Source organism: Magnolia sinica, unplaced genomic scaffold (assembly GCF_029962835.1).
Source record: "Magnolia sinica isolate HGM2019 unplaced genomic scaffold, MsV1 ctg50, whole genome shotgun sequence".
NCBI classification, from domain to species: domain Eukaryota; kingdom Viridiplantae; phylum Streptophyta; class Magnoliopsida; order Magnoliales; family Magnoliaceae; genus Magnolia; species Magnolia sinica.
In genome coordinates, this window is record NW_026682856.1 from 130,244 (window position 1) to 158,111 (window position 27,868).

Consider the following 27,868-nt stretch of genomic DNA (forward strand, 5'->3'; position numbering starts at 1 on the left):
CTGTTGAAACGAGGTATCTTTCACTCAGTCTACCACTTGAGGTATGGATCAGGGTGTTGTTATGGCTCCCCCTCAATCACATATTAGCCTTAGTTATTTTAGCTCCAAGCCTAATATGAGATTACATTTCTAACTGTCAAAGTAAATTTCACATACACATCATGGTGGGCCTCGTCCATTATATATATAAAGGTTCAAGAACAACCAATTGAACTATAGGTTAAGGTTCAACCAAAGATAACTTCTAACCTTTCAAATGTATACAACATCCAATCCATCTAATAGGTTAACCTTATCATGATCATTTCCTCTCGAAAAAATTTATAACAGCCATTCATTAAGTAGACGACGTTTATGTTTCGCTATTTACCGATGTCTAAATATTGTTTTACATGTGGTGTGGCTGAGTTGATGTATAAATAGAAATGACTATTGCACTAAGTGACATGTATTTAATACTTTTGAAGTGACTCATTCTTTGGATCATGCCCTAAATTGATATGTCCAAATGGATGGATGGTGTTGATACAACACATACATTATGGTGGGTCCCACATAAGTTGGTGACTCGCTACTAAAGTGATGTCATCAACTTTTGTGGGACCGACCATGTGTATGTATTGTATCCACACCATCAATCCATTTGGAGAGACCATTTTATGGCATGAGACAAAGAATGAGTCAAATTCAAATATGGAGTGGACCAAAAAACAGTAGGAAGAGTGACGCCCACTGTTGAAATCTTCCTAAGGCCCACTATGAAGTTTATCTGAGATCCAAAGTGATCATAAGTTAAGACAAACATGAAAGAATGGAAAACACAAATTTCAGCTTGATCGAAAACTTTTATGGCCCTTAGAAATTTTTCATGGTGGGCGTCACTCTGTCCACTGCTTTCTATGGTGGGTTCATTCGAGCTTTGGATCTCACTCATTCTCTGGATGATGCCCTGAATTGATATCTCCAAATGGATGGACGGTGTTAATACAATAGATACATTATGGTGGGTCCCACAGAAGTTGGTGAGGTCACTTCAGTAGCGAGTCGGCTACTCAAGCTGTCAGTAGCTAATCCGCGTCCACCATATGGGTGTACTATAGCTTGTGGGAGATAAGATTGGACTTAGGAACTCCCTTCCTGTGTATAAATGTTGTTTCTTGAAAACGGTGCTGTGCTCACATTTGATTTTTAAAAAGGGTCATCATGTTGTGTATGTGAGATTCTTTCCTGCTATTTAGATGTGTATTACCATGGTAAACTCAAATCCAAAAAAAAATCAGGCTAACATGTAATTTAGGTCGGCCACAGCAATAAAAATAATTGGGAGAGAAAGATCTACCTTTGACTTTTATTGTGCCACCGTGATTATTATATTGAATCTACTCCAGCCATTGAATGCCACACTAATACTTAGCCTTAGGGCCAAAAGATTAGGCCTGTTACTGATTTATACAGGCCACACTAAGGAATGGTTTGGAGGGTGAGCTTTACCTTAAACACTGCATCTAATTGTGTGGTCCATATTAATCACGTATGGGACTGATTTTTCGATGCTGGACCTAACATGGTTTGGCACACATGGTAATCCGGTTGGATTTCAAATAAACACCACCATGAGGTCCACCTGAGCCCGTGAGGCCTTTTTGTTCCTTAACTCATGTTCATCAACGTTAACTAATCTTTAATTATTTTTTTATTAAATTATTTTAAAAAAAAAAAAAACTAACCCCTAATTTCTACGCTGCTTTGACGGTGACGGACATCCATCCCATGTATGAGATGGACCTCATGGGAGCTTTCCATGAGGTTGATCTCTTTGGCCCCATCGTGATGTATGATGGACATCCATCGCATCAATCAGATGCATCCTTCCTTGATGAGCCATGAGCCTAAAAAATCAGGTCAATCCATGACTTAAGTGGACCACACCACAAAGAAAAGTTGAAAGTGGATGCCTGCCCATTGAAAACTTCCTGTTCGTATATAGGGCCTACTGAGATGTGGTTTAGATATCCAGTCCATTCATTATGTGTGTTGCACTTGGATGAGGGGTCACGTGAAATTTCAGGCTATTCCAAAACTCAGGTGGGGCCCACCAAGTGTTTTTAGATGTTTTAAGCATGATTTTCCATGGTCTTTTAGATGGTGGGCCCACCAAGTGTTTTTAGATGTTTTAAGCATGATTTTCCATGGTCTTTTAGATGCTGTGGCCCACATGTTCCCAATAGCACATCACATCAGCTAGAGGAGACCTACCAAATGCACAGCGTGATGTCCATATATCACACAAAACGTTGGGGGCGTACAGAGCTCAACCTCGACCTCATGGTACCTTTTCCCGATTATATATTTATGTGTGGGTGTTATATCAACAAAGGTTGGCCAGAGTTACGTCTAGTCCGTGACTCTGTTGGCTCTTAGAGTCTGGCCAAGTTGGGATCAGTTCCACCCCACACCAGTGTTTATGAGCAATGCAGCTCAAAATCTGACCAAGAAGCGTGACTCAGCTGAGTTTCAAGCCGATTCAGCAAGTTCTAGAACTATGATCCAAATCATTGTTAAATTGAAATTTTTTATTTTCCTTTGCTGGGCCTGGCCCGTTGACATCCCTACAATTCAATCAACCTACTATAAGAACCAATCTGGATGACTAGCGTTTCAAAATCAAACCTTCTAGATTATCCCATCCACCACTTTTCTTCAATTTAACCTGGTAGCTGACCATTGCCTATTTTATTTTCTACCATGTCTTTGAGGGTCATCGGTAGTGTTGTCCACATGGTGTGATCTTTGAAGGATAAGCTATCCGTGTAATGGCCAGTAGATCAATGGACCTAGTTCACACACCACTCTAATACATGGGTATGGTGGTTTTTTGGATAGCCCTTTGATTTAAGACCCAATCCTGGTCCACTGACAGCCCTACCCAAGCCTTACCATTATCATATGAATGGGCCTTTTATGGGCTCGAATCAGGATTCATCATCAACATCTAAGCTTATCCTAACCATATGGGGTCCACTAAATTAGTACAAAAGTTCCAAGAACATAGGCTCTGGTGGGCAGAACCCATTTAATAATCAAGAACCCTCTTGTTATTTCTCTATTTTCATCTTTCCATATGATGGGGGGCCCTATCTCTTTTTGTCGATTGGCCCCTCCTGAAATGTATCTGGTTGTAAAGCCTTTGAGTTCCAAGTTATGAAATTAATAGCAGCTATCTTTTAAAAAAATAACAATAATAATAAATAAATAAATAAAAGATACAAAAAATGGACAACACCCCCAAAATGAGCCTTTATGTCAGTCCTTGAGCCGAAACCATATTGGGCCCAGACTCAAAGTGATGTAGGACGTGACACCCATACATTCCTAGCGTGGTTGGACCAAAAGAAGGTGGACCGTAAATTGATCATAACTTTTGATGGAAGTATCATTACGGGATGCACAACCTATCAATCTTTACTGTAATGAGCCATTAGAGGTGAACTAACCCACATAGTGGGTCGCATCCATCTGTTTCATTGGAAAATGTGTGCTTTCAACTCAAAAACAAAAATTTAAGAAAAAATTACTATTTTTTAGTAATTTTGATTTTTTTATAAAAGAAAATTATAATTTTTTTTAATAAATAATTTTTAATCATGATAAGACTCTTTTAGCAAAAGTTTATTTGGAATTTTTATTTTTAAAAATTAGGCTTTAGAAGAGTTTTATTAGAATTAGAATTTTTATTACTGTTATAATTTTGTTATTTTTAAGACAATCAATTAATTTATTATAAATTTCTAGAAATTATTCTATTTTCTTATCTTCCTCATGGATTCGAGGTATATATTGTTGTGACGATTCTAGAGAAGTTCCGTGGATTTAGAATAGTTATCTCTTAAGGAAGATGGCGCTCGACCTCAACACGTCCTTTCCTGCGTCAGTTTAATATCAAAGCCGGTTTTCTCTTCGGATCTATGACTTCTAATGACGAGTTGGGCAACAATCCCAATGATGGTACTTCAGGTAATTATCCTTTAACAGCGACGACTTTTAAAGCAACTTTCGAAGCAACACTGCGAGACAATTAACAAGTCATGTAAGGGCTACAGGTTGTCATCGATCACTTGACGGATACCATAGGGCAACTCTATGTTCATGTTATTAATCCACCCCTTGCAAGCGTTTGAACTCGTAATCACACTGATTGCAAAATGGTGCTGACAGTGAACCACAAGATCACTCTTGAGAAGGCGGTATCCAACAACATGATTCTCCAATATCCTAGACAAGGTAGTGATCGAGCAAATCGAATAGATCGATAATTCAAGATGAGAGTCGATCTTCCTAACTTCAATGGCCAACTTCACAGTGAAGATTTTATCGATTAGCTTTTTAAAGTTGAATAATTCTTGGACTATATGAAAATCCCTGAAGTGAAGAAGGTCAAGCTTGTGGCCTACAAATTGAAAGGCAAAGCTTCAATTGATGGGAGCAACTGCAATTCACACGAACGAGGCAAATGAAAGCGCCAATATGCATGTGGTCACAGATGAAACAGTTATCGTGCATACGATTTCTCCATCAAGATTACAACAAGATCTTATTTCAACAAAACTAAAATTGTTGGCAGGATAGCCGATTAGTAAAGTGTTATGGAGAGAAATCCCCTTATTTATCAACAAGAGACGACCTCATTGAAATGGAGTTGTGAAAGGCCACAGGATTTATCAGTGGCGGACATATGAGCCATATGGGAATGGAAAACTAACCCAAGACTTTTAAAGTGGAGGGCCAATCTCTCATAACTAAACAATATTTGTTAAAAAATCTGAGGAAAGATAAGATGCAGATGCATTGATTGAAAAGGAAAAATATATGGAGCTTGTGAACATCCTAGAGAATTTGAAAACATTGTTGCAAGAATTCAAGGTGATCGTGCTCGATAAACTCCCTAATAAATTGCCTCACATACGAGACATACAAAATCACATTGATCTTGTCATAAGGGCAACTTTTCCTAATTACCCATATTATCATAAGGAATGTGAGATCTTGCAGGCGCACAAGTGAAGGAATTGATATATAATAGTTAAGTCAAAGAGAGCATGAGTACATGTATTGTACCAGCTCAAGAGCCTAATGCAAAGTACAAGGAAAAGGCTGATAAACATTGGTGCCATAAATTGTTTGAGTATCATGTGTGAAGTCATTTGGATAACTCGAGGATGAGTTTTTTCCAATTGAATGGGTCTGATGTAGGATGTGGCACCGATATAGTCATAACTTGGTTGGACCAAAAGAAGGTGGACCGTAAATTAATCATAACTTTTTATCCGGGTATCGTTACGGGATGTACAACCTATCAATATTTATTGTAACGAGCCATCCGAGGTGAACTGACCCACAATATGGGTCACATCTGTCCATTTCGTCAGAAAATATGCGCTTTCAACTCAAAAATGAAAATTTAAGAAAATAATACTATTTTTATTAATTTCAATTTTTGTAATATTTTCTTATTTTTAGAGTTTTAAATTTTCTTCTTTTTATAAATAACTTTTAATCATGATATAACTAGTAAAAGTTTATTTGAAATTTTTAGTTTTAGAAATTAGGTTTTAGAAGAGTTTTACTAGCATTAGGATTTTTATTAGAGTTATAATTTTTTTATTTTTGAGACAATTGTTGAGGGTCAAATATTGCATATTAAACCCCAATTATTATTTTATTTTGCGAACATGATACTGTTTAATGACTTATTTTAATTGTATTTGTAATATAGGTGTATTTAGGAGCCTGTACTGAAAAAAGGTACTAAAAGTATGGATTTGATGTTCATAAATTACCAAGGCAAAGGACGAACTCCAAGGGACTGAGATCGAAGAATTTACACATCCGGGATTCGAGAAAATCTAGTAACTCACATCAAACGGGCCTGAAAGTCGGCCAAAATGTATGATCATAGGGTTCCCACCATCCATTTGACTTGAAACTTGATATCTAGTCTGAGGACCATAAATTAACCGTACACATCAACAATCAGCCATTGGATCTTTATGAAAATGTCCCAACCGATAAATAAGCCCATAGATCATCAATCTGGGGCCCACCTGATATTTGAATATACTTCAATTTGGTCACAACCCGTTAAAGGAGGTGGTAAAACGGATGGACGGAGCAGATTTCTCACACGCATCAAATTGGGACCCATTTGCATGAGTGAGAGTGCACACTGGCTGTGCACTCACCTTGCACCGAGCCAGTGAAGTGGGTCAACAGACGGTTGACCAGCTCAAAATGGAAACTTCTGTTTCTGTCTGCAAAACAAGAAACAGAGGGTGTTTGATGAACTCAGTGGGCCATCATCATGGTCCAAATTCTCAATCCGATCCGTCCATTATGCAGAGGGGTTAGATATGGTGAAATCCATGTTGACCTTTTGTACTCATACACTTACACGTTCCAGTTTCAACGGTCACAAACGGACTGGCTTGCACCGACTGCAGCGTGATTACTACCTTTGGCCGTGTCAATGACATTAAAACACCGGCCCTTTCCGGATGAAATTTCGTTAAAAAGCTGATGTACGGTGTGGATTTCTCAACCGTTGATGATCATGGGCCCCACCAACGTCACAACGCAAAAGCCCTTTCGCAGGCCCTGTTTTCGCGCCCGGACGCTGTCCGTTTTCGCGGACGTTGCACGATCATGGCCATGATCGGATGGCAGATCTTATTTGTTCATCATGTAGGCCACCCCAAAACGTCCCAGGGGACGTTATTCCTTTGGGAAGAAAGCAAGGAAAATGGGCGTTTTTGGACTGTCTTCTTGACTGCGTAACAGGACTTACGCAGGGGAGTTCTCAGCTGCGTAAAGGTTGATGCGCATTCTCCACGGCCTCTCCACGCACCGACTCCAGCTTTACATGCAGCCACCGACTGGAAACACCTATAAAAGGAGATGTGAGAGAGGGAGTGATTCATTCAGTCCTGGGATGAGAGAGAGAGAGAGAGAGTATTTTTAGAGTTTTTATTTGTTTTATTTACTAGTTTTTTTTATTATGATTTTTGAGAGATCTAGTTTGATCATGTTAGGCTAAACCTCTTAGTTAGGGTTAAGAGGTGAAGCTTGTGGCGTAATGGGAATGATTTTATGGCCTTGATTCATGTTACGAGCTGATGTTGATTTTAGTTTGCTTAATAGGAATATTTACAGTTTTTAATGATTTGTTGTGACTTACATTACAATAGATCTGTGATAGCTTTAAGTATTCTTTTTCCATTATTTTGATTATGATGTCAGGAAGCTTGTTGTTCACCATTCACTACGTGAAAAATGAAAAAAAAATGACGGATTTAGAGACAGTTCTGGACCGTCTCTAAAATTGCTTGGTTTAAAGACGCTTTAGAGACGGCCGTAAACCGTCTCTAAAATTTTAGACGGCCCCTGACCGTCCTTAATATTGTCTTAAAAATTTGAACCGTCCACAAATCATTTAAGACGGTCGTTGACCGTCTTATATGGGTCATTTGAGACGGTCGTTGGCCGTCCACATTAGAGACGGTCCTTGACAGTCTTATATGCGGTCATCTGAGACGGTCATTGGCCGTCTTTTACTTGAAATCTGAGACTGTCAAAGACCGTCTCTATTAGAGACGGTCCTTAGCCGTCGTACAATCCTGTAAAAGACCATCTCTATTAGAGACGGCCCTCGACCGTCTTTATTAGAGACTGTCAAGGACCGTCTCTATTAGAGACGGTCCTAAACCGTCTTATAGCCCTATCAAAGACCGTCTCTATTAGAGACTGTCAAAGACCGTTTCTATTAAAGATGGTCCTAATCCATCTCTAATGCTCAATTAAGCCGCTCAAAAAAATTATGAATTTCGAAAAAAAATAGTTAAGAAGCTTAGAAAAATAATTAACAATGTTTACGAAAATTTTAAATTTTGAAAAAAAAAAAAAAACTGTCGATAATTTTGAAAAAAAAAAGATTTCAATAAAAAAATGATATTATGAAAAAGAAAATTTAAAAAATTTAACAAAATTGTGAAATTTTTGACATATTGAAACAAATATATATTTAAAAAAAAAAAGAAAATTAGATTTTGTATTTTGACAAGAAAAATTGAAAGGTTATATATAACAAAAGTGAGATTAAAAAAATGATATTTAAAAAATAATAATTTAAGAAATTAAACAAAAATGTGAAAAAATTGACAAATTGTAAAAAAATATATATTTTTTAAAAAAGAAAATTAGATTTTGTATTTTGACAAGAAAAATTGAAAAGTTAGATAACAAAAGGGAGATTTCAATAAAAAAATGATATTTTGAAAAAGAAAATTTTAAAAAATAAACAAAATTGTGAAAAAATTGTCAAATTGTAAAAAAAATGTATTTTTTAAAAAGGAAAACTAGATTTTGTATTTTAACAAGAAAAATTGAAAAGTTATGTAACAATATTGTATATCCTTGCCGCCCATACGTTTCTCCAACCCATTTTTTGGCCGGGTATAAAAAATTGTGTAGATTTAAATCTTAAGTGGACCACACCATTGGAAAGAATGATAATATAGTACCTCGCCATTAAAAATTTTAAAGAGCCCATTGTAAGGTTTTAGTAATGTTTATTTGCAATCCAACTTGTTGATAGTGTAAAGAAGATATAGATGAAGATAAACTACAAAGATCAAATTGATCCAAAACTTTTGTGGCCTTCAAAAGGTTTTTAATGGTTATTCGTCATATTATTTTGATTGGTATGGCCTACCTAAGATTATTTAGTTCTTATGATTTAAAATCACATCTTAAAATATGATGGAAAAATATATGGACGATGTCGATATACATAAAATATATCAAGGTGGGCTCTACACGGTTAGAGTAACACCCATGAAGGAGTTACCGAAAATAGTGTAATAGTACTATAAGGTCACCTCATGGGAACTTCCCGTACATCATCGTAGCCTATAGAGCTTTGACTCATGGACTGCTGGTGTTGGGGTCACTTGCCAAACCGCGTGCAAATCCTACACCTCCACTCTGTCCATCTATTTTGATAGATCATTTTAGGTTATGATGCCAAAAAGGAGGCAGATAGGAGACTTTGGTGGACCACACCACAGGAAACAGGGGTCACAGCTATAGTCATTTAGGTGGGGCCTATATAGTTTCACAATAATGTCCACCACAAAAATTCATCCATATAGATCATTTCAGGGCATGGGTCAAAGAATGAGGCAGATCAAAATCTCAAGTTGATCCACCACAAAAAAATAAAATAAAATAAAATGTAGGGATTGAATGCTTACTAATAAAAAATTTCAGAGGGCTACAAAAGTCTTGAATCAAGCTGATATTTGATTTTTCTCTTCATCCATGTCTTTTTTTTTTTTTTTTTTTTTAAATACTTATTAACCGGTTATATCTCAAATAAGCATCATAGTGGCCCTAGGAAAGTCTCAATGGTGGGTGTCACTGTCCCCACTGTTTTCGATGGTGGGGCCACTTGAGATTTGGATCTGACTCATTCTTTTGATCATCCCATAAAATGATCTCTCCAAATGAATGGACAATGTTGATATAATACATACATCATGGTGGGGCACACAGATCTAACTCCTTTTTTGGATCAACTGTTAAAAAAATCCGTTAAAATGAATGGACGGAGTGGATAAATAACATACATCACGATGGCCCCCACAAGACTTAAAAACTAGGAGACAGATTGGCTACTCTCCCTGACACCAGCCCCGTGGCTGGTGGTCGGTGCTCCGTGGGGCCCACCATGATGTGTGTTTCATCCATTTTTACAAATCATTTTAGTAATTTATAAAAAAAAAAATAATTATAGGGATATAAATCTTAGGTGGACCACACCATATGAAAAAAATAATGATTGGATATCCACTATTAAAATCCTCCTAAGGCCTAATGTACTGTTTATTTGACATCCAATTTGTTGATTAGGTCATAAATACCCAGATGAAGGGAAAAAATAAATATCAGCTTGATCCAAAACTTTTATGGCCCCCAGAACATTTTTAATGGTCAACGTTCATTAAACACTATTTCCTATAATGTGGTCCACTTGAGATGGAGATATAACTGATTTTTTCCATAGGAAACCGTGGGAATAATGTTTCCACCATTGAAACCTTTCTATGGCCCACGGTGATGCTTATTTGTCATCCAACCTGTTCGTAATATCACAAAGACATGGATGAAATGAAAACACAAATATCAGATTGATCTAAAACTTTTGTGGCCCCCATGAAATTTTCAATGGTAGATGTTCAATTCACACTCTTTCCAGTAGTGTGGTCCATTTGAGCTTTAGATATGCTTCATTTTTAGCCCACAGTGATGTAAGTGTTTTATCCATACTGTCAATTCATTTTTTCAGATCATTTTAGTGGTTGAGCCCAAAATTAAAGCATATCCAAAGCTCAAGTGGACTATACCATAGGAAAAGTGGGAATAATGATTCTCACCGTTGAAATCTTCCCATGGCTTACAGTGATTTTTATTTGTCATCCAATTTGTTCAATAGATCACAAATACATGGATGAAGGGAAAATTAAAATATCAACTTGATCCAAAACTCCAGTGGCCTCTCAAAATTTGGAGATAATAGACATTCAGTTTATACTATTTCCTATGATGTGGTCCACTTAAGATTTTTATAGGCTTCATTTTAAAGCTTATGTAATAAAATTATATGTTAAAATGGATAGATGGAGTGGATAAAATGAATAAATCATAGTAGGCCCACATGAGTTACTTAGTACGCTTGGAACAGATTGACTACTCTCCCTGACACCAGCCTATGGCCGGTGGTTAGTGCTCTGTGGCCCTACCATGATGTATGTATTTCATCCATGCCGTCCATATCTTTTTACAGATAATTTTACAATATGAGACCAAAAATGAAATTTATCCAAATCTCAAGTGGACCCCATTATAGGAAACAATGTTGAATGAGCGTCGACCATTAAAAACATTTCGATAGCCATAAAAGTTTTGGATCAAGCTGATTTTTGTTTTGTCCCTTCATTTGGTCCTATATGACCAAATCAATAGATTGGATGTCAAATAAACAGTACAGTGGGCCTTAGGAGGATTTTAATGGTGGATATCCAATCACTATTGTTCTCATGTGGTGTGGACCACCTGAGATTTATATCCCTCTAATTTTTGGCATAAAGCTCTAAAATCATCTTTAAAAATGGATGAACGGAGTGGATGAAACACATACATCATGGTAGGGCCCACAGAGCACCGTCCATGGTCCTGCCCAAAATTGGGCGCGCGCTCAAAACAAAGCCGCGCCCAATCTCCCCCCATTCTCTCACTCGCCGCCCTCCCTCTTCTTCTCTCTCTCTCTCTCACTCACCCCTGCCCTCTGCCGTGCGTCGCCCTCGAAAACCACCGCTCCATGTATTACATCTGATTCCTTTCATCTCTCTCGATCGAGGTAAGTATCTACGTCTCATTCCTTTCATCTCTCTCGATCGAGGTTAGAAATCGATTTCCGCTCTCATTTTTCTTCTCATTTCTTCCGGCCAAGGTCCGCCAGCCTCCTACCTAGCCCCTTTCAAAACCCCCATCTCCTTCCCATTTTCTTCCAAAACCTCAAACTCATCCCTGTCAAAACCCCCATCATCATCCGCACCTAGCCCCTTTGAAAACCCTAAACCCCTATAGATCGAATCCCATCGATTTTGCATATGAAACCTTCCGATCTGGCAATGCTCCCCTCTGACACCGTCGATCTTCGTCATCTTCTTTGTTTACCAATCGATTTACAAAGGTAAACCATATGGGCTTATGCAGTGCAAAAACGATCTGCCGAGGAGAGATTGCGGTGCGTGTTTAGAAGATGCTATGGGTCGGATTCCTACGTGTTGTAATGGAAAACAAGGTGAGAGAGTTGTTGGACCAAGTTGCAATTTGAGGTATGAGACGTACAAGTTCTATGAGGACTTGGGCACAACACCGACTCCTCCATTAACTAACACAGCTACCACTGTTAAGTTTTCATATATTCTTTTCTTGATTTTTGTCCGTCTTTTTAGTTAATCGAAGACAGAGACAAAAGGCAAAGATTGTAGGCTTGATCTTATTGCTGGGTCAGAACATATTTAAGACTGTACTCACCTAATGAATGGCTTGCATGCAAGCTGTTTGTTTTGTGTTTTTAAAATGGACCGAGCAATGTTGACATGTTTGATGTTGAACTGAGTTTGCAAAAACATGAACTAGCTTTTTAAATTTTTCTAAGGACAGTAACAGGAGTGGATTAGGTGTTACTTGGGTAACACACCTTAGTGGTGTTACCCTTACCATGGAGCCCACTTTGATGATGTGTTGTATATCCACGCCGTCCATACATTTTTGCAGACCATTTAAGATATTTTTTCTTATTTTTTTAGTTATAAAATGGTATATATCTGGAATTATTAGCTGATGCTTCTTCCATGTGGATTTTTTGGAGTATATTTTTCCTTTAGTTTTTTCTTTTTAGTTTTATGACAGTTTGTTATATCAGTTCTTGATCTAGATTAGTTGATTTCATAGACACATTTACATCTGCTAGATTGAGTTCCTCACGTTTGTGACTTTTTTCTTTCACATACTTGATAACCCATGTTTGATGATCTGTATGTTGGGACCTCTTTGATTGATATGTATGTAAAATGTGGTTAGATTAAAGATGCACACATACTGTTCGATAAAATGCTTATGAGAGATGTTTCTGAGATAAATGTGGTTCGTCTAGAAGTGTTTTCTCTTTGGCCCTTGCTAATGTAGTTCTTTGGTTGGGCTGCAGCTCTTGTAATTTTTGTGTTTCCTCTTTCTTTGTCTTTTTTGTTGTTTGTTGTTTTTTTTTCTTTCGGCTTTGCCATTTTTAATAAAGTTGGCATCTTTCAAAAAATAAATAAAATCCGTAATTCCTTCATTGGATTTTGTTGCATCAAACAACTCGCAATTGCCTCATGAAGACATTATGATATTATATTCTAGTATTGTAAGGATTCATCCATTTCAATCATTTAATTCTTTCTCAATTTTGACTATTTTACGTATTGTTATAGAAACTAAAAAGGGGAGTGGTGGAGGCATATCCTTCTTAGAGGGCTCCGATTAAAATGAAGAACAAAAACTAGATGTAGCAAAAAAAAACTGATGGTGAAGAACATGTTGATGGTGATAATGGATAGCCTGTTGAGGAAAATGTCGAAGTAGACTACTCGAATCTTACTGGGAGATAGAAGAAACTGTTTGAATTGACGATGAAGATGGCAACTCTCTTCCAACCCATAAAAATAGTAGTATCATTATGTGAAGTTAACATAACTTGTGTCATTTCCTTTTACCTTAAAATAGTAGTATCACTATGTGAAGTTTAATATGACTATTTCTTGCCATGGTTCTCTACTTGCAAAATGAGGCAAGAAACTTGCCTCCCTTATGTTCACAAATCATCTTTCTTCCTAGCTACAGTGATGTCAGCACGTTACCAGTTTAGGAGCTTGAAATATATTGCTAGGAGATCCATTGAAAAAGTGTATTGTTAGAAGATGATAATTAGCCATTTGCTAAATATTATCCCATGTCATTTTTCTTCAATGCATATGATGTAGGGGAACTGATATGAGCAGTCCACATGGCATACATGTTGGCCTGTTAGACCGTCTTGTAATTATACGGACAGAAACTTATGGTCCAGCTGACATGATACAGGTTCATGCTCAATTACTTCTCTGTTTCTGTAAAAATGCATAATCTACTCTTTGTAAACTTGAATCATTTGATTTGGAGATAATCCTAGATCTTAGCTTCTTTTTCTTCCAGTATGGGATTGTATACCAGCTTGGCATTGCTAATAAAAGCACCAGTATTGCCGTCTATTTGTTGTCTTGGATCTATGTGGTTGTGGTTGTTGCTATTTATCTGGTAATCATGCATGCTCATGACAAGTACTCTACGAAGGAGCACATTTACTACCGGGCAGTTAAATTGTTCGTCATCTGCCTCACAACACTGGTGGTCATCATATTGCTGAGATTCACCAGGTGATGATGTAGTTACTTCAAACACACGGCTTTATGACAGTTTTTTCAAGCAGAGATGCTCCTTGGTGTTGCTGGCCAAATGGGTACTCAAAACTTCAATGTGGCTGATTTTCTTTCTCTGGATTGCTCTGATTTTTCTCTATCCTAGGACTGAATTTTTTTTTTCCTTTTATTTTTCTTTTTTAAGAAAGGAGAACTATCCTAGTTCACTATAGGAATCCTATTTATGTTGTCCTAATTTTGCATGTAACTGTAATAAAATATGATGTTTCTATTGTTGATGGAAAATACTCCACTAATCATAAACTGAACATTCTTTCTGTGGCCTTGTCTCCACTGAAAATGTAGGCTGTTCGCACTTGGCACTTTTCTCCAACAGTCACTTACAGAACAACCAATTCACTGGATCGGTTATCTTCCTGGCTAATCTCCCACTGTCTGAATTTTATGTCTCAAACTCAAGTGTGTTCCTAGCAAGTCTTTAAACATGTTTTATTTTTGTGCTGCACACTAAAGCATTTGCTGATCATTGATTTGCACTGTGCAGCAGGCCTATTTGTGTAATGTCAGCTGTTCCATTTACTTTGGGTTGGCATCTGTAGAGTCTATATAGGGATTTGGGCTGCACAATGTAGTATGGGGTACATGGGGGTCATAAATTTTATTGTACAATATGTTCCATAGAACAAAGAAAAATGCACAATTGAAGATATTTGACTCCAGTGCTTCATTGTAACAAATCTCTGTATACCTGAAATATTGAACCTGATTTTTTGATGAATATATCTGATCTGATTTAATTGGATCTGGACCCAGATTTTTTTGATGATACTATTGCTCAAAGAGCTATCGAATTCATGTTGGGATGGTGAGTCATGGAAACCCTCACATTTATGATTAGTGTCAGATAACAACATGAGCATCTACATCACTGTATGTGAGAAGACCTGCCCAAAGAGAGCATTGGCACAACATTGGTTTCTTTCATCATTTTACGTATAATTCAAAGAGCCTTTAGACAATGTACAATGGTATAGGAAAAAGTTGGTTTTGTTTGGTGATCTTTTGCTGCTATTGCCATCTGACTATATGTTTTTCAATGTAGATTTTAGCAGATGCAATGGGGCTTGGAAAGACTGTAATGACTATTGCATTAATACTTGGAAAACTAGTTAGGGAGAGTCCAGATGACCAACAAGTTGAAGAACAAAATCAGGATTTTGACAACAAGAAAACAAAGAATGGTCAGAAAGATCCTCAAACACAAAAGCCTGCCCACAGTTAAAGGAGGAACTCTTGTTGTCTGTCCAATGGCATTGTTAGGCCAGTAGAAGGTAAGATTTCGTTTCATTTCATAACATGTTTACTACTAATCCTGTAGTTAAAGTTGGCATTCTTTTAATGATGCAATTGAATGAAAAATTAAAATAGCACATTGTTGTCTGTCCAATGGCATTGTTAGGCCAGTGGAAGGTGAGATTTCATTTTTTCCAATTGTTGAACACACTTCAGTCAATAGCGCATCCAAACACAGCCTTGTTGCCTGATTTTTTTATCATTTTAGCTGGTGGGTCTTAAATAAATTACAATAGCCATTAAAATGCCTGTTTTACAATGGTTACAGAATAATCTGGAAGACCTCTACAACCTTTTATGCTTCTTACATGTCGAGCCATGGTGCAATTGGGCTTGGTATGTGCATGAAACATTGGTTATATCTTGTGTGGGTATCTCTCCTTTTGAACTTTCTTTGATTTGGTGAAAATCAATGTGACTTTAGGATGATGTGTGGGCTGTTTTCAATTGAACTTTCTTTGATTTGGTGAAAATCAATGTGACTTTAGGATGATGTGTGGGCTGTTTTCAATTGAACTTTCTTTGATTTGGTGAAAATCAATGTGACTTTAGGATGATGTGTGGGCTGTTTTCAATTGTTTTGGGATGAAAAACCAATGAAAATTGGGATGTTCTTAAGCAGTTTGATGCATATTGGTTGAAAAATGAAGTGTTGTGCAGATTTATTATAATTTTTTGTGGTTTAGATGATGGAATCTTGTGTGGGTGCTTTTGCATTTATCAATTCTTAAAATTTGTGGGATTACTTGATGTGAATCAATGGGAGTTTTTGATGATTAGTAGTTGCTTTTGGGTGTTCTTGGACTGAAACCAATGGAATTTGGGGCACTTTCAAGTTATTTGGACTTGGCATAATTAATGGAGTGTTGTACACATCATTTATGTTACATGTAAGCGAAGCTCATGTGGGTACTTTTGCATTTGGCAGTTTTTGAAGTTTATGTGATCATGTTATATTAATTGATGGGAATTTAGGATGATGGGTACTTGTTTCCGGGATTTATTTTTTTTTGGGACCAAAATAAAGGGAACTTGGGATGTTCTCAAGCAATTTGATGCATATGTATTGACCCAGATGTTCTTCATACTTGGATTATCTAAAAAATGAAGTGGTCATGTAGATACTTTTCTGTTTATTAGTTTTTGAAGTTTGTGTTTATTTGATGAAAATCAATAGGAGTTGAGGATGCTGGGTACTTGTTTTCAGGTGTTTTGATTGGAATGAGAGTAATAAAGGGACATGCTTTAAAATGATCTGATGCACATTGATTGATTTTAATGTTTTTCAGATTTTAATGATTGTATTTATATGCATGTGGTGTCCTCAGGTCTTACATGAACTAATTTATATGCATGTGGTGTCCACGAATCTTACATGAACTAATATGACGCCCCAACTAGATTATGTGGAGCAAGAAAGAAGTTAGTTTTCTTCCCTTTACCATTGTTCTTTGATTGTTAATCCATGCAACGATTTTTTTTTATGCCATAGGTCTTGGTACTTGCTATTTTTCTTAGAATTTATTAGTTTAATAACCTAGCTATGTAAACTATTAGACTTCGTTTCATAAGCATAAATATGAATCACCTTTTTTCTTCTTTCTGCTAGGTGGCATCAAATCTAGATGTCGTAACAGATGTGTATGATTTCCTCCATTTGCTAAGCACCATTTCTAATGAAAAAGAAGTAAGCAATGAATGTCTAGGTGCAGATGCTGATGAAAAAGAAGCAATGAAGCAGGCTGTTCAATCTGATCAATCTACTCCCTGGGGAGGTTGGAAATCAAATGATATGTACAACAATTCAGGTATGGTTTGCACCAATTCAAGAGACTGTACATTAAAGGGTACAATTAGCCTAGCATACAAGTTGAGATGTTTCCATGTATGCTGATAGTTGCTTTGTTTCTTCAGGATACATTCCGTGGAAGGGTGTGTGAGTGTCCGTTGGTTCAGGAAGTGGAGTTTAAGGGAGATGTTTATAGCAGTTGTCAAGGTAAACCTCTCTCTCGCTCTCTAGGGTATATCCTATCTCTGTATCTCACACACACTTTCTTATAAAAGAAAGTGAGTTTTTAGGTTGTAGAAGGGTGTCCTATTTCATGGGATTGCTACTTACTAGTTTTACTTCTTTTCCATTACTCTTACCACTATGTTATGTGCAGGTACCTATGGTCTCCTATACATTTGTTGTACATGATTACTTGGAACTGAATGTGCAAGCCTTCATTACTAGCTATAGTTGCTAGATCCATCTATATGATGGATGAATGGAATGGTTTATTTGAATGTAAAACTGTCATGATATGTTCGTGTGATGTCTGGACAGTCTCTGTAGGTATTTCACACCCTTTTATCATACTTATCTGCAAAATGCACTTATCCACAATGCCTTCAAATTGATTTTGATATATTCTTTGGTGACATCAAGATCTTATATATATGGCTTTTATCATTTATGCAAAACACGCTTATATATAGTGTTTTCAAATTGATTTTGAAACCCAGCATTGTTTCAAGAAGAACCTTCATTTTGTCTCATGAACAGAGGATGGACAAGTGATGAGCTTTTTTGTTATATTAGAAAGAAAATTTGTTAGGAGATGTCTGAGTGAGGCACATGGCATAATTGTGAGTCCATCTCTCCATATATCACATTGGTTATATATGAAAAGATCATCAACTATCTACCCTGTTTCAATCTAGAAAAAAAGAAGCAGTATTTGGTCTAGTTGGATGTATCTGACTAATAAATTGAACCTTACTGATAAATTGGAAATTTTTTATTTAGTAAATGTTTTCTTGATTTTTTCTTATTCCTTATATTGTTTCCCATTTATATTTGTGTTGGTTTCAGAGTACAGGTAGCAATAGAAAGTGTTGGTCGATTGTGGCTTATAGACAAAGGGATGAGTAACCAACAATACGAATATGAGAGGCCTTCTTCAGGTATCCAGATGCTTTTAGATATAATTATGTTGTTTTTAAATGTATTAGCTCGAAATTGATGGAGTAGACCCGGATGTGCGTCGGAGCTATCCGGATGTTGAGCGGGGGTCCCTAGAAGGTGGGAACCGCTGTTATGACCATGATGAAGCTGTCTATTTCCTATGGACAGCATTGGAGTGGCTTGACCATTTGGATAGGCCATGTTTATGTATTTAATACAAATTGATCGAGCAGACCCCAGATGTGCGGCGGAGCTATCCGGATGTTGAGCGGGGGTCCCTGGAAGGTGGGAACCGCTGTTATGACCATGATGAAGTTGTCCATTTCCTATGGACAACATTGGAGTGGCCTGACCATTTGGATAGGCCATGTTTATATATTAACTCGAAATTGATGGAGCAGACCCGGATGTGCGTCGGAGCTATCCGGAAGAGCGGGGTTCCCTGGAAAGAGAGAACCGCTATTATGACCATGATGAAGATGTCCATTTTTTATGGACAGCATTGGAAGGGCCTGGCAATTTGTGTCGGATGGCCGTGTTTATATCTGTATTTGCAGGGACCATACCCTTAACCTAAACCAAAACCTATGACCTAAAACCTTAACCTATAACCTAAACCTCAACCTTAACCTAAACCTAAACCTAAACCTAAACCTAAACCTATAGCCTAAACTCAAATCCCTAAACCTTAACCTATAACCTAACCAAAACCTATACTTATAACCTAAAACTATTCCCAAATCCCAAAACCTATAACCTAAACCTAAGCTTTCCCTAAACTTATAAGCTAAACTCAATTCCCTAAAGATAAACCTACACCTAATCTTTATCTCAACTCCCTAACCTAAATCTAAACATAAACTTGAAAACTCAAACTTAAACCCAATCCCGAACCTGAACCCGATTTCCTAAACCTAAACCATAACCCATTCTCAAATCCAAAAACCTATAACCTAAACCTAAACCTAAACCAAAACCAAAACTTATAACCTAAACCCGAACTCATTCTCAAATCCCAAAACCTATAACTTAAACCAAAACCAAAACCTATAACCTAAACCCGAACCCATTCTCAAATCCCAAAACCTATAACCTAAACATAAACCTTAACCTAAACCTATAACCTATAACCAAAACCTATAACCTAAACCCGAACCCATTCTTAAATCCCAAAACCTATAACCTAAACCTATAACCTATAACATAAATCAAAACCTAAACCTAAACCTAAAACCTAAACCTATAACCTATAACCTAAATCAAAACCACATTGCCCTAAACCTTAGCCTAAACCTATAACCTATAACCTAAATCAAAACTAAAACCAAACCTAAACCTAAACCTAAACCTATAACCTAATGTATTCTCAAATCCCTAAACCTAAACCTACACCTAATCCTAATCTAAACTCCCTAACCTAAACCTAAACCTAAACTTGATAACCCAAACCTAAACCCGATCCTGAACCCAAACCCGATTTCCTAAACCTAAACCTTAACCTATTCTCAATTTCCCTAAACCTATAGCTTATAACCTAAACCGAAACCAAAACCTATACCTTAACCTAAACCTAAACCTAAACCTATAACCTATAACCTAAACATAAACCTAAAACATAAATGTATTTTCAAATCCTTAAACCTAAATCTAAACCTTAACCTAAACCTATAACCTATAGCCTTAACCTAAACCTGTAACCTATAGTCTTAACCTAAACCTAAAACCTAAATGTATTCTCAAATCCCTAAACCTAAACCTACACCTAATCCTAATCTAAACTCCCTAACCTAAACCTAAACCTAAACTTGATAACCCAAACCTAAACCCGATCCTGAACCCCAACCCGATTTCCTAAACCTAAACCCTAAATGTATTCTCAAATCCCTAAACTTAAACCTACACCTAATCCTAATCTAAACTCCCTAACCTAAACCTAAACCTAAGCTTGATAACCCAAACCTAAACCCGATCCTGAACCCAAACCCGATTTCCTAAACCTAAACCTTAACCTATTCTCAATTTCCCTAAACCTATTGCTTATAACCTAAACCGAAACCAAAACCTATACCATAACCTAAACCTAAACCTAAACCTATAACCTATAACCTAAACATAAACCTAAAACCTAAATGTATTCTCAAATCCTTAAACCTAAATCTAAACCTTAACCTAAACCTTAACCTAAACCTATAACCTATAGCCTTAACCTAAACCCGTAACCTATAGCCTTAACCTAAACCTAAAACCTAAATGTATTCTCAAATCCCTAAACCTAAACCTACACCTAATTCTAATTTCAACTCCCTTACCTAAACCTAAACCTAAACTTGAAAACAAAAACCTAAACCCGATCCCAAACCTGAACCCGATTTCCTAAACCTAAACCTTAACCTATTCTCAATTCCCTAAACCAATTGTTTATAACCTAAACCGAAAGCTAAACTTATACCTTAACCTAAACCTATAACTTATAACCTAAACATAACCGAAAACCTAAATGTATTCTCAAATCCCTAAACCTAAACATACACCTAATCCTAATCTCGACTCCCTAACCTAAACCTAAACCTAAACTAGAAAACTCAAACCTAAACCCGATCCCGAACCCGAACTCGATTTTCTAAACCTAAACCTTAACCTATTCTCAATTGCCTAAACCTATAGCTTATAACCTAAACTTAAACCTAAACCTTAACCTAAACCTTAACCTAAACCTATAACCTATAGCATAAACCTAAACCTAAACCTGTAACCTGTAACCTAAACCTAAACCTAAAACCTAAATGTATTCTTAAATCCTTAAACCTAAACCTAAACCTTAACCTAAACCTATAACCTATAGCCTTAACCTAAACCCATAACATATAACTTAAACATAAACCTAAAACCTAAATGTATTCTCAAATCTCTAAACCTAAACTTACACCTAATCCTAATCTCAACTCCCTAACCTAAACCTAAACCTAAACTTGAAAACCAAAACCTAAACCCAATTCTGAACCCGAACCCGATTTCCTATACCTAAACCTTAACCTATTCTCAATTCCTTAAACCAATTGCTTATAACATAAACCGAAACCTAAACTTATACTTTAACCTAAACCTATAACCTATAACCTAAACATAAACCTAAAACCTAAATGTATTCTCAAATCCCTAAACCTAAACCTACACCTAATCATAATCTCAACTCCCTAACCTAAACCTAAACCTAAACTTGAAAACTCAAACCTAAACCCGAACCCGAACCTGATTTCTTAAACCTAAATCTTAACCTATTCTCAATTCCCTAAACCTATAGCTTATAACCTAAACTTAAACCTAAACCGTAACCTAAACCTATAACCTATAGCATAAACCTAAACCTAAACCTAAACCTGTAACCTATAACCTAAACCTAAACCCAAAACCTAAATGTATTCTCAAATCCTTAAACCTAAATCTAAACCTTAACCTAAACATTAACCTAAGCCTATAATCTATAGCCTTAACCTAAACCTGTAACCTATAACCTAAATATAAACCTAAAACCTAAATGTATTCTCAAATCCCTAAACCTAAACCTACACCTAATCCTAATCTCAACTCTCTAACCTAAACCTAAACCTAAACTTGAAAACTCAAACCTAAACCCGATCCCGAACCCGAACCCGATTTCCTCAACCTAAACCTTAACCTATTCTCAATTCCCTAAACCCATTGCTTATAACCTAAACCGAAACCTAAACCTATAACCTAAACATAAACCTATAACCTAAATGTATTCTCAAATCCCTAAACCTTAACCTACACTTAATCCTAATCTTAACTCCCTAACCTAAACCTAAACCTAAAATTGAAAACTCAAACCTAAACCCGATCCCGAACCCGAACCCGATTTTCTAAACCTAAACCTTAATGTATTCTCAAATCCCTAAACATAAACCTACACCTAATCCTAATCTCAACTCCCTAACCTAAACTTAAACCTAAACTTGAAAACCAAAACCTAAACCCGATCCCGAACCCGAACCCGATTTCCTAAACCTAAACCTTAACCTATTCTCAATTTTCTAAACCTAAACCTAGCACCTAAATGTATTCTCGAATCTCTAAACCTAAACCTACACCTAATCCTAATCTTAACTCCCTAACCTAAACCTAAACCTAAACTTGAAAACCCAAACCTAAACCCGATCTCGAACCCGAACCCGATTTCCTAAACCTAAACCTTAACCTATTCTCAATTCCCTAAACTTTTATATTGTAACCTAAACCTAAGCCTAAAGCTATACCTAAACCTGTAACCTATAACTTAAACCTAAACCTAAAACCTATTGCTTATAAGCTAAACCTAAACCTAAACCTAAACCTAAACATTAACCTAAACCTAAATGTATTCTCAAATCCCTAAACCTAAACCTACACCTAATCCTAATCTCAACTCTCTAATCCAAACCTAAACCTGATCCCGAACCCGAACTCGATTTCCTAAACCTAAACGTTAACCTATAACCTAACATAAACCTAAACCTATTACCTGCACTTATAACCTAAACGTAAGCCTAAAACGTAAACCTAAACCTAAAATCGAAATGTATTTTCAAATCCTTGAACCTAAACCTACACCTAATCCTAATCTCAACTCCTTAACCTAAACTTAAACTTAAACTTGATAACCCAAACCTAAACCCGATCCCGAACTCGGACCCGATTTCTTAAACCTAAACCTTAACCTTAACCTATTCTTAATTCCCTAAAGCTATAACCTATATACTATAACCTATAACTAAAACCTACCTTAACCTAAACCTATAACCTAAACCTTAACCTAAACCTAAACCTAAACCTAAACTTATAACCTAAAACCTAATCCTGAACCTAAACCTAAAACCTAACACCTAAAACCTAAACCTGAACTTATTTTAATGATCAATTTTATTTTTAAAAAGTGCTCACTTTTTTGGAAGAAGTTTATGCAATTTTTCATGATTCTGAATTATAATGTTTTGTTGGTTTAATATTTTTTTTTCAGGTGAAAGACACAAAAAGAAAATTGTTGCTTATTTTTTTTCTTTTTTTAGTTATGATGTTAAACTTATATGTATTTATGTGTGGATGAATGTAATGTGGATAAGAGTGCTTGTGTTTGGATGAATGTAATTTATGTAGTTTGGGTTTAGATGGATGTAGTTTATGTTTGGATGAATGTAGTTTATGTTGGATTTACGTAGTTCAGGTTTACATGAATGTGAATATGATGAAATATATTATATAACAGGTGTATATCAGGAAGAATATGATGATGTAACAGGTGTATATTGATCCTCTTATAAAGGACGGTCCATGACAGTCCTTTTTAAGGACGGTTCATGACCGTCCTTTTAAAGGACGGTCTGTGGCCGTCCTTTAAAGGGCTATAAGAGACAGACCATGACAGTCCTTTTTAAGGACGGTCCATGACCGTCCTTAAAAAGGACGGTCTATGGCCGTCCTTTAAAGGCTCATCAGAGACGGTCTATAACAGTCTTTTTTAAGGACGGTCCATGACCGTCCTTTTAAAGGACGGTCGATGGCCGTCCTTTAAAGGCTCATAAGAGACTGTCCGAGACCGTCTTTTTTAAGGACGGTTCACGACCGTCCTTTTTTAGGATGGTCCATGACCGTCCTTTTTTTCGTCAATAAAAATGACGGTTTTCGACCGTCCTTTAAGTAATACGACACGTCAAAATTTGACAGCCCTTGCGACGATCCATGACCGTCCTTTTTGGTCATTTGAGACGGTTTTGGACCGTCCTTTTTTCGCAGTTTTGGCGTAGTGATTGCCCCTTAGACATGGTTGGATGATGGAATCCTTTCCAACATTCATACATCTTCTGATTGGTTGTGGATTGGTTTAATTTTGTTATTTACTTTGTCTCATGGGCATGGTTTTGTGATGGAATCAACTTTAATTCTCATACCTTTCATCTCTTTGAAAACTAGATCGAAGGAAGTTCAGACAGAGTTTTAATGATATATTTTCTAACTAGATGAAGATGGGACTCGAAGTCCAGTTGAGTTCATGAATCAAGCGTAGATCTCCCTGATCTCTACAAGTGGATCCTCTGAATCCCTAGTTTCCCACCTTTGCATTTTACAAATTTTAGTTTACTATTTCACCATTATTCCCTTATATTCACTTAATTGAGATTACATCTTCTTCTAGTTCTAGTTCGAGTTACTTTCAGATTACGTACAAGGTTCAGTCCCTGTGGATTCGACCTCGATCTTACCGAGATTATTACTACATCACAACCCTATACTTGGGGTGTGAACAACAATTAATTAATTTATTACAAATTTTTAAAAATTATTTTATTTTCTTATTTTCCTCGTGTATTTAAGATATATATCTGGGTGAGGAGTTTAGAGAAGTTCCATGAATTTGGAATTGTTATGGCATGAGGAAGATGGTGCGCTGGACCTCAACACATCCTTTCCTGCCTCACAAAGCCAACCGTACTAGCCTAGATTGTACCTGTCTCTAACCATCAAGATTGATTGGAGCTGACGGAAAAGACCCTTTTATCGCCCGTAAAAAAAAAAAAAAGGTTAATCATGTGGTCTTGTCCATGCACATGTGATACTGTTGATGACAGATGTCTTCATTCTGTCAATTGTTGTTCAATGATATCGAAGCCGGTTGATGCCATCGAGTATTTTTGAGTTTTTTAGCCCCGGTCGCTAGACAGTTTTTGTCATTCTTCGATATCATCGAAGGTTGCTCGATGACATCGAAGGTGAACGCAGAATCGTTTGCAAAAATGCAGATTCTGCGGTTTTTGTTTCATATTCCATGTTAGCTTCTTTCTAAACCTATATAAAGGGATGTATGCCGGACTGGGATGTATTCCAAGGGAATTCTAATGCATTCTAGGGTTTCTAAAAGGGTTTTAGGGTTTCAAGGGGTGGAGAAAAGGTGAGGTTTGAGGATTACTCAAGCCGAGTAAGTCTACTATCTTTGTAATCTTTACTTTCATAGTGGAATTTTCTATCGCTTTGTGCCGTGAGTTTTTCTCATTAAATCTTTGTGTTTCTTATGATTGCTTGGTGCTCTTAGAATACTATCCTAAATCCATATCTGTATAATTCCGCAGCACAAATCCCAACAAATACATCATGTGTCCCCCCTCATGTGCATGTCCCAGGGCAAACATCACTTTACTATCTTTTATAATACTTGCTTTGGGCACTTGAATCCCACAAAACGAGCCTACAAAAGGAAGAAACGGAGGAGAAGATGGAGGAAGGGAAGAACAAGAAGCACTTCATTCTAGTGCATGGTGCGTGTCATGGAGCATGGTGTTGGTACAAGGTGATTACGCTACTAACATCCACAGGCAACCAAGTTACAGTGGTCGATCTTGCAGCTTCGGGCATCAATTTGAAGAAGCTCAAGGACGAGGTCAGCACGTTTTCCGACTATTCTCAGCCGTTGCCGGACATCATGGCCTCACTTCCTCCACAAGAAAGGGTGATCCTAGTAGACCACAGCCTTGGAGGTTTGAACCTGGCTCTAGCCATGGATAGGTACCCTGAGAAGGTGTCGGTCGCCGTCTTCCTGACAGCATTCATGCCGGATTCTTCTAACATGCCCTCTCATGTCTTGGATAAGGCATGTACTTGTCATTTAGTTACTTATGAAGATGTGTGCCATTTACAATTTTCCTTCTTCTTATTTTTATTTTTATTTTTATTTTATTTATTTATTTTTTGTTCTTGAATGATAGCATTATGAGCAGACATCGTTGGATCTTCTCATGAACTGTAAATTGGACCTTAATAATGGTCAAGGAGAGCCTTCAACGATCTTATTCGCCCCAGGTTCTTGTCGCAAAGGTGCTATCAGCTCTCCCCTCCAGAGGTAAATATGTTACGATAAATAGTGTCGTGCAAACGGTGCATGTGAACTTTGGTAGACAGCCCTATCTTTAGGTATGCCTCTCAATGGGAAGAGCAGATTACGTAACAGTGATTAAGGTGTTACCAGATGTAGCGTCATTTCATCGATTAGAAGGAGCGGTCAAAGTGGGGCTATCAACTGTTACATCTTGAGTAGGTAAGCTGGTCTGACATACATCTACAGCCAAATGATATGATTGCTGCATAAGGCATAAACCTAAAACTCAATGAGACTTGGATTCCGTAATGATCCCTCCTATACCCATGCTGGTAGGTAGCTGCTAAAAAAGCTTTCTGAGACCCACCCTGATCTAGGATCACCGTTATGTATTTTTGAGTTTAAATATCTGCTCGTCAGAAACAAGAAATTTTTGTTTGTTGGAATGTGACTAGGCCACATCATCAAATACTGCATTGAATGCATCAACGCTAACATTGACTAATCATAATGTAGAAAAATAGAAAATCACTGTTTATGAGAACTAGATGATCAGATTCATGTGTTTATGAGAACTAGATGATCAGATTCATGTGTTTTATGAGGCAGATCCAAATCTTTAGCACGCCACAAGATACCAAAGAGAGGTGGTTGAAACCCACCATTAAAAACTTCTTAGTATCCACTGTAATGTTTATTTGCCACCCAACTCTAGTTAGACTGATCAGAATGAAAGAAAAACACAAATATCAGCTTGACCCAAAATATTTGTTGCTCCAAATAAGTATTTTATGGTGGGTCAATCACCACTGTTTCCTATGGTGTGGTCCGCCTGAAATTTGGATTTGCCTCTTTTTGGGCGCACATTAGAATTAGGTGGACTAATGGATGGATGGTGTGGATGAAAGGCATATATCATGGTGAGGACCACAGAGCTTTTTCCAGCGCCGTCCAAAATCTACTTAGTTATTGGAGGGGTGAATACCTAATCCGAGTCCCTGTCAATGGACCAGCCTATGGTTGTCTTTTTCCCGGATTTTAAAATCTATTTATGCTTTCCATTTATTTTTATTTATTTATTTATTTTTGTAATTTTGCATTTGGTCGACTGACGCCCAGAGCCGTCCCATTTGACCAAACGACCTTTCCATGTATGTGACATACCCCGACTGTGGAGGCGGATTAGGTGAGACACGGGATCCACCAAGGTGGGTGGGACCCCTGATGATGGGGTTCATGGTGATGTATGTACCTTCAATCCACATCGTCCAGACATTTTGAAAGCTCATTTTATAGGATGATCTAAAAAATGAAGCAGATCCAAATCTTATGTGGACCATACAACAGAAAACAATAGTATTAATGAATCCCCACCATTAAAAACTTCATATGAGCCACCGGAATGTTTATTTTCCACCCAACCTATCGATAAGGTTATAAATATCTGGATGAAGAGACCACAAATATCAATTTGATCTAAAACTTGTGTGGCCCACGAGAAGCTTTTAATAGTGGATTACCACTGTTTCCTGTATTATGGTCCACCGAAGAATTGGATCTACTTCAATTTTTTGGAACATACCTTAATTATAATAAGCTTTCAACACAGATGGACAGTGTAGATGTAGT

General features: G+C 37.0%; 2 protein-coding genes and 1 long non-coding RNA gene across 3 annotated transcripts in view; all 3 read left to right on the forward strand.

Moving 5' to 3' along the window:
- Nucleotides 1–26,381, forward strand: part of LOC131236377 (methylesterase 2-like) — a 40,271-nt gene extending 13,890 nt beyond the window's left edge. The window contains exon 2 of the mRNA XM_058233495.1: nt 26,130–26,381. Within this exon, the coding sequence (XP_058089478.1) occupies nt 26,130–26,267 (138 nt within the window). The 3' untranslated portion in view covers nt 26,268–26,381. The remainder of the gene's footprint in view (nt 1–26,129) is intronic.
- LOC131236379 (uncharacterized) lies at nt 14,909–15,566 on the forward strand. The gene is made up of 2 exons (XR_009166716.1): nt 14,909–14,940; nt 15,178–15,566. It is a non-coding gene; the product is annotated as an uncharacterized LOC131236379 (long non-coding RNA).
- LOC131236378 (putative inactive methylesterase 20) lies at nt 25,601–26,252 on the forward strand. Its single transcript, XM_058233496.1, has one exon. The coding sequence runs from the start codon at nt 25,640–25,642 to the stop codon at nt 26,120–26,122; it is 483 nt and encodes a 160-aa protein (XP_058089479.1). The 5' UTR covers nt 25,601–25,639; the 3' UTR covers nt 26,123–26,252.
- Nucleotides 26,382–27,868: the final 1,487 nt, after the last annotated feature.

Coding starts and splice junctions, on each gene's coding strand:
- LOC131236378 (XM_058233496.1), top strand. CDS start 25,640: ATGGAGGAAGGGAAGAACAAGAAGCACTTCATTCTAGTGCATGGTGCG.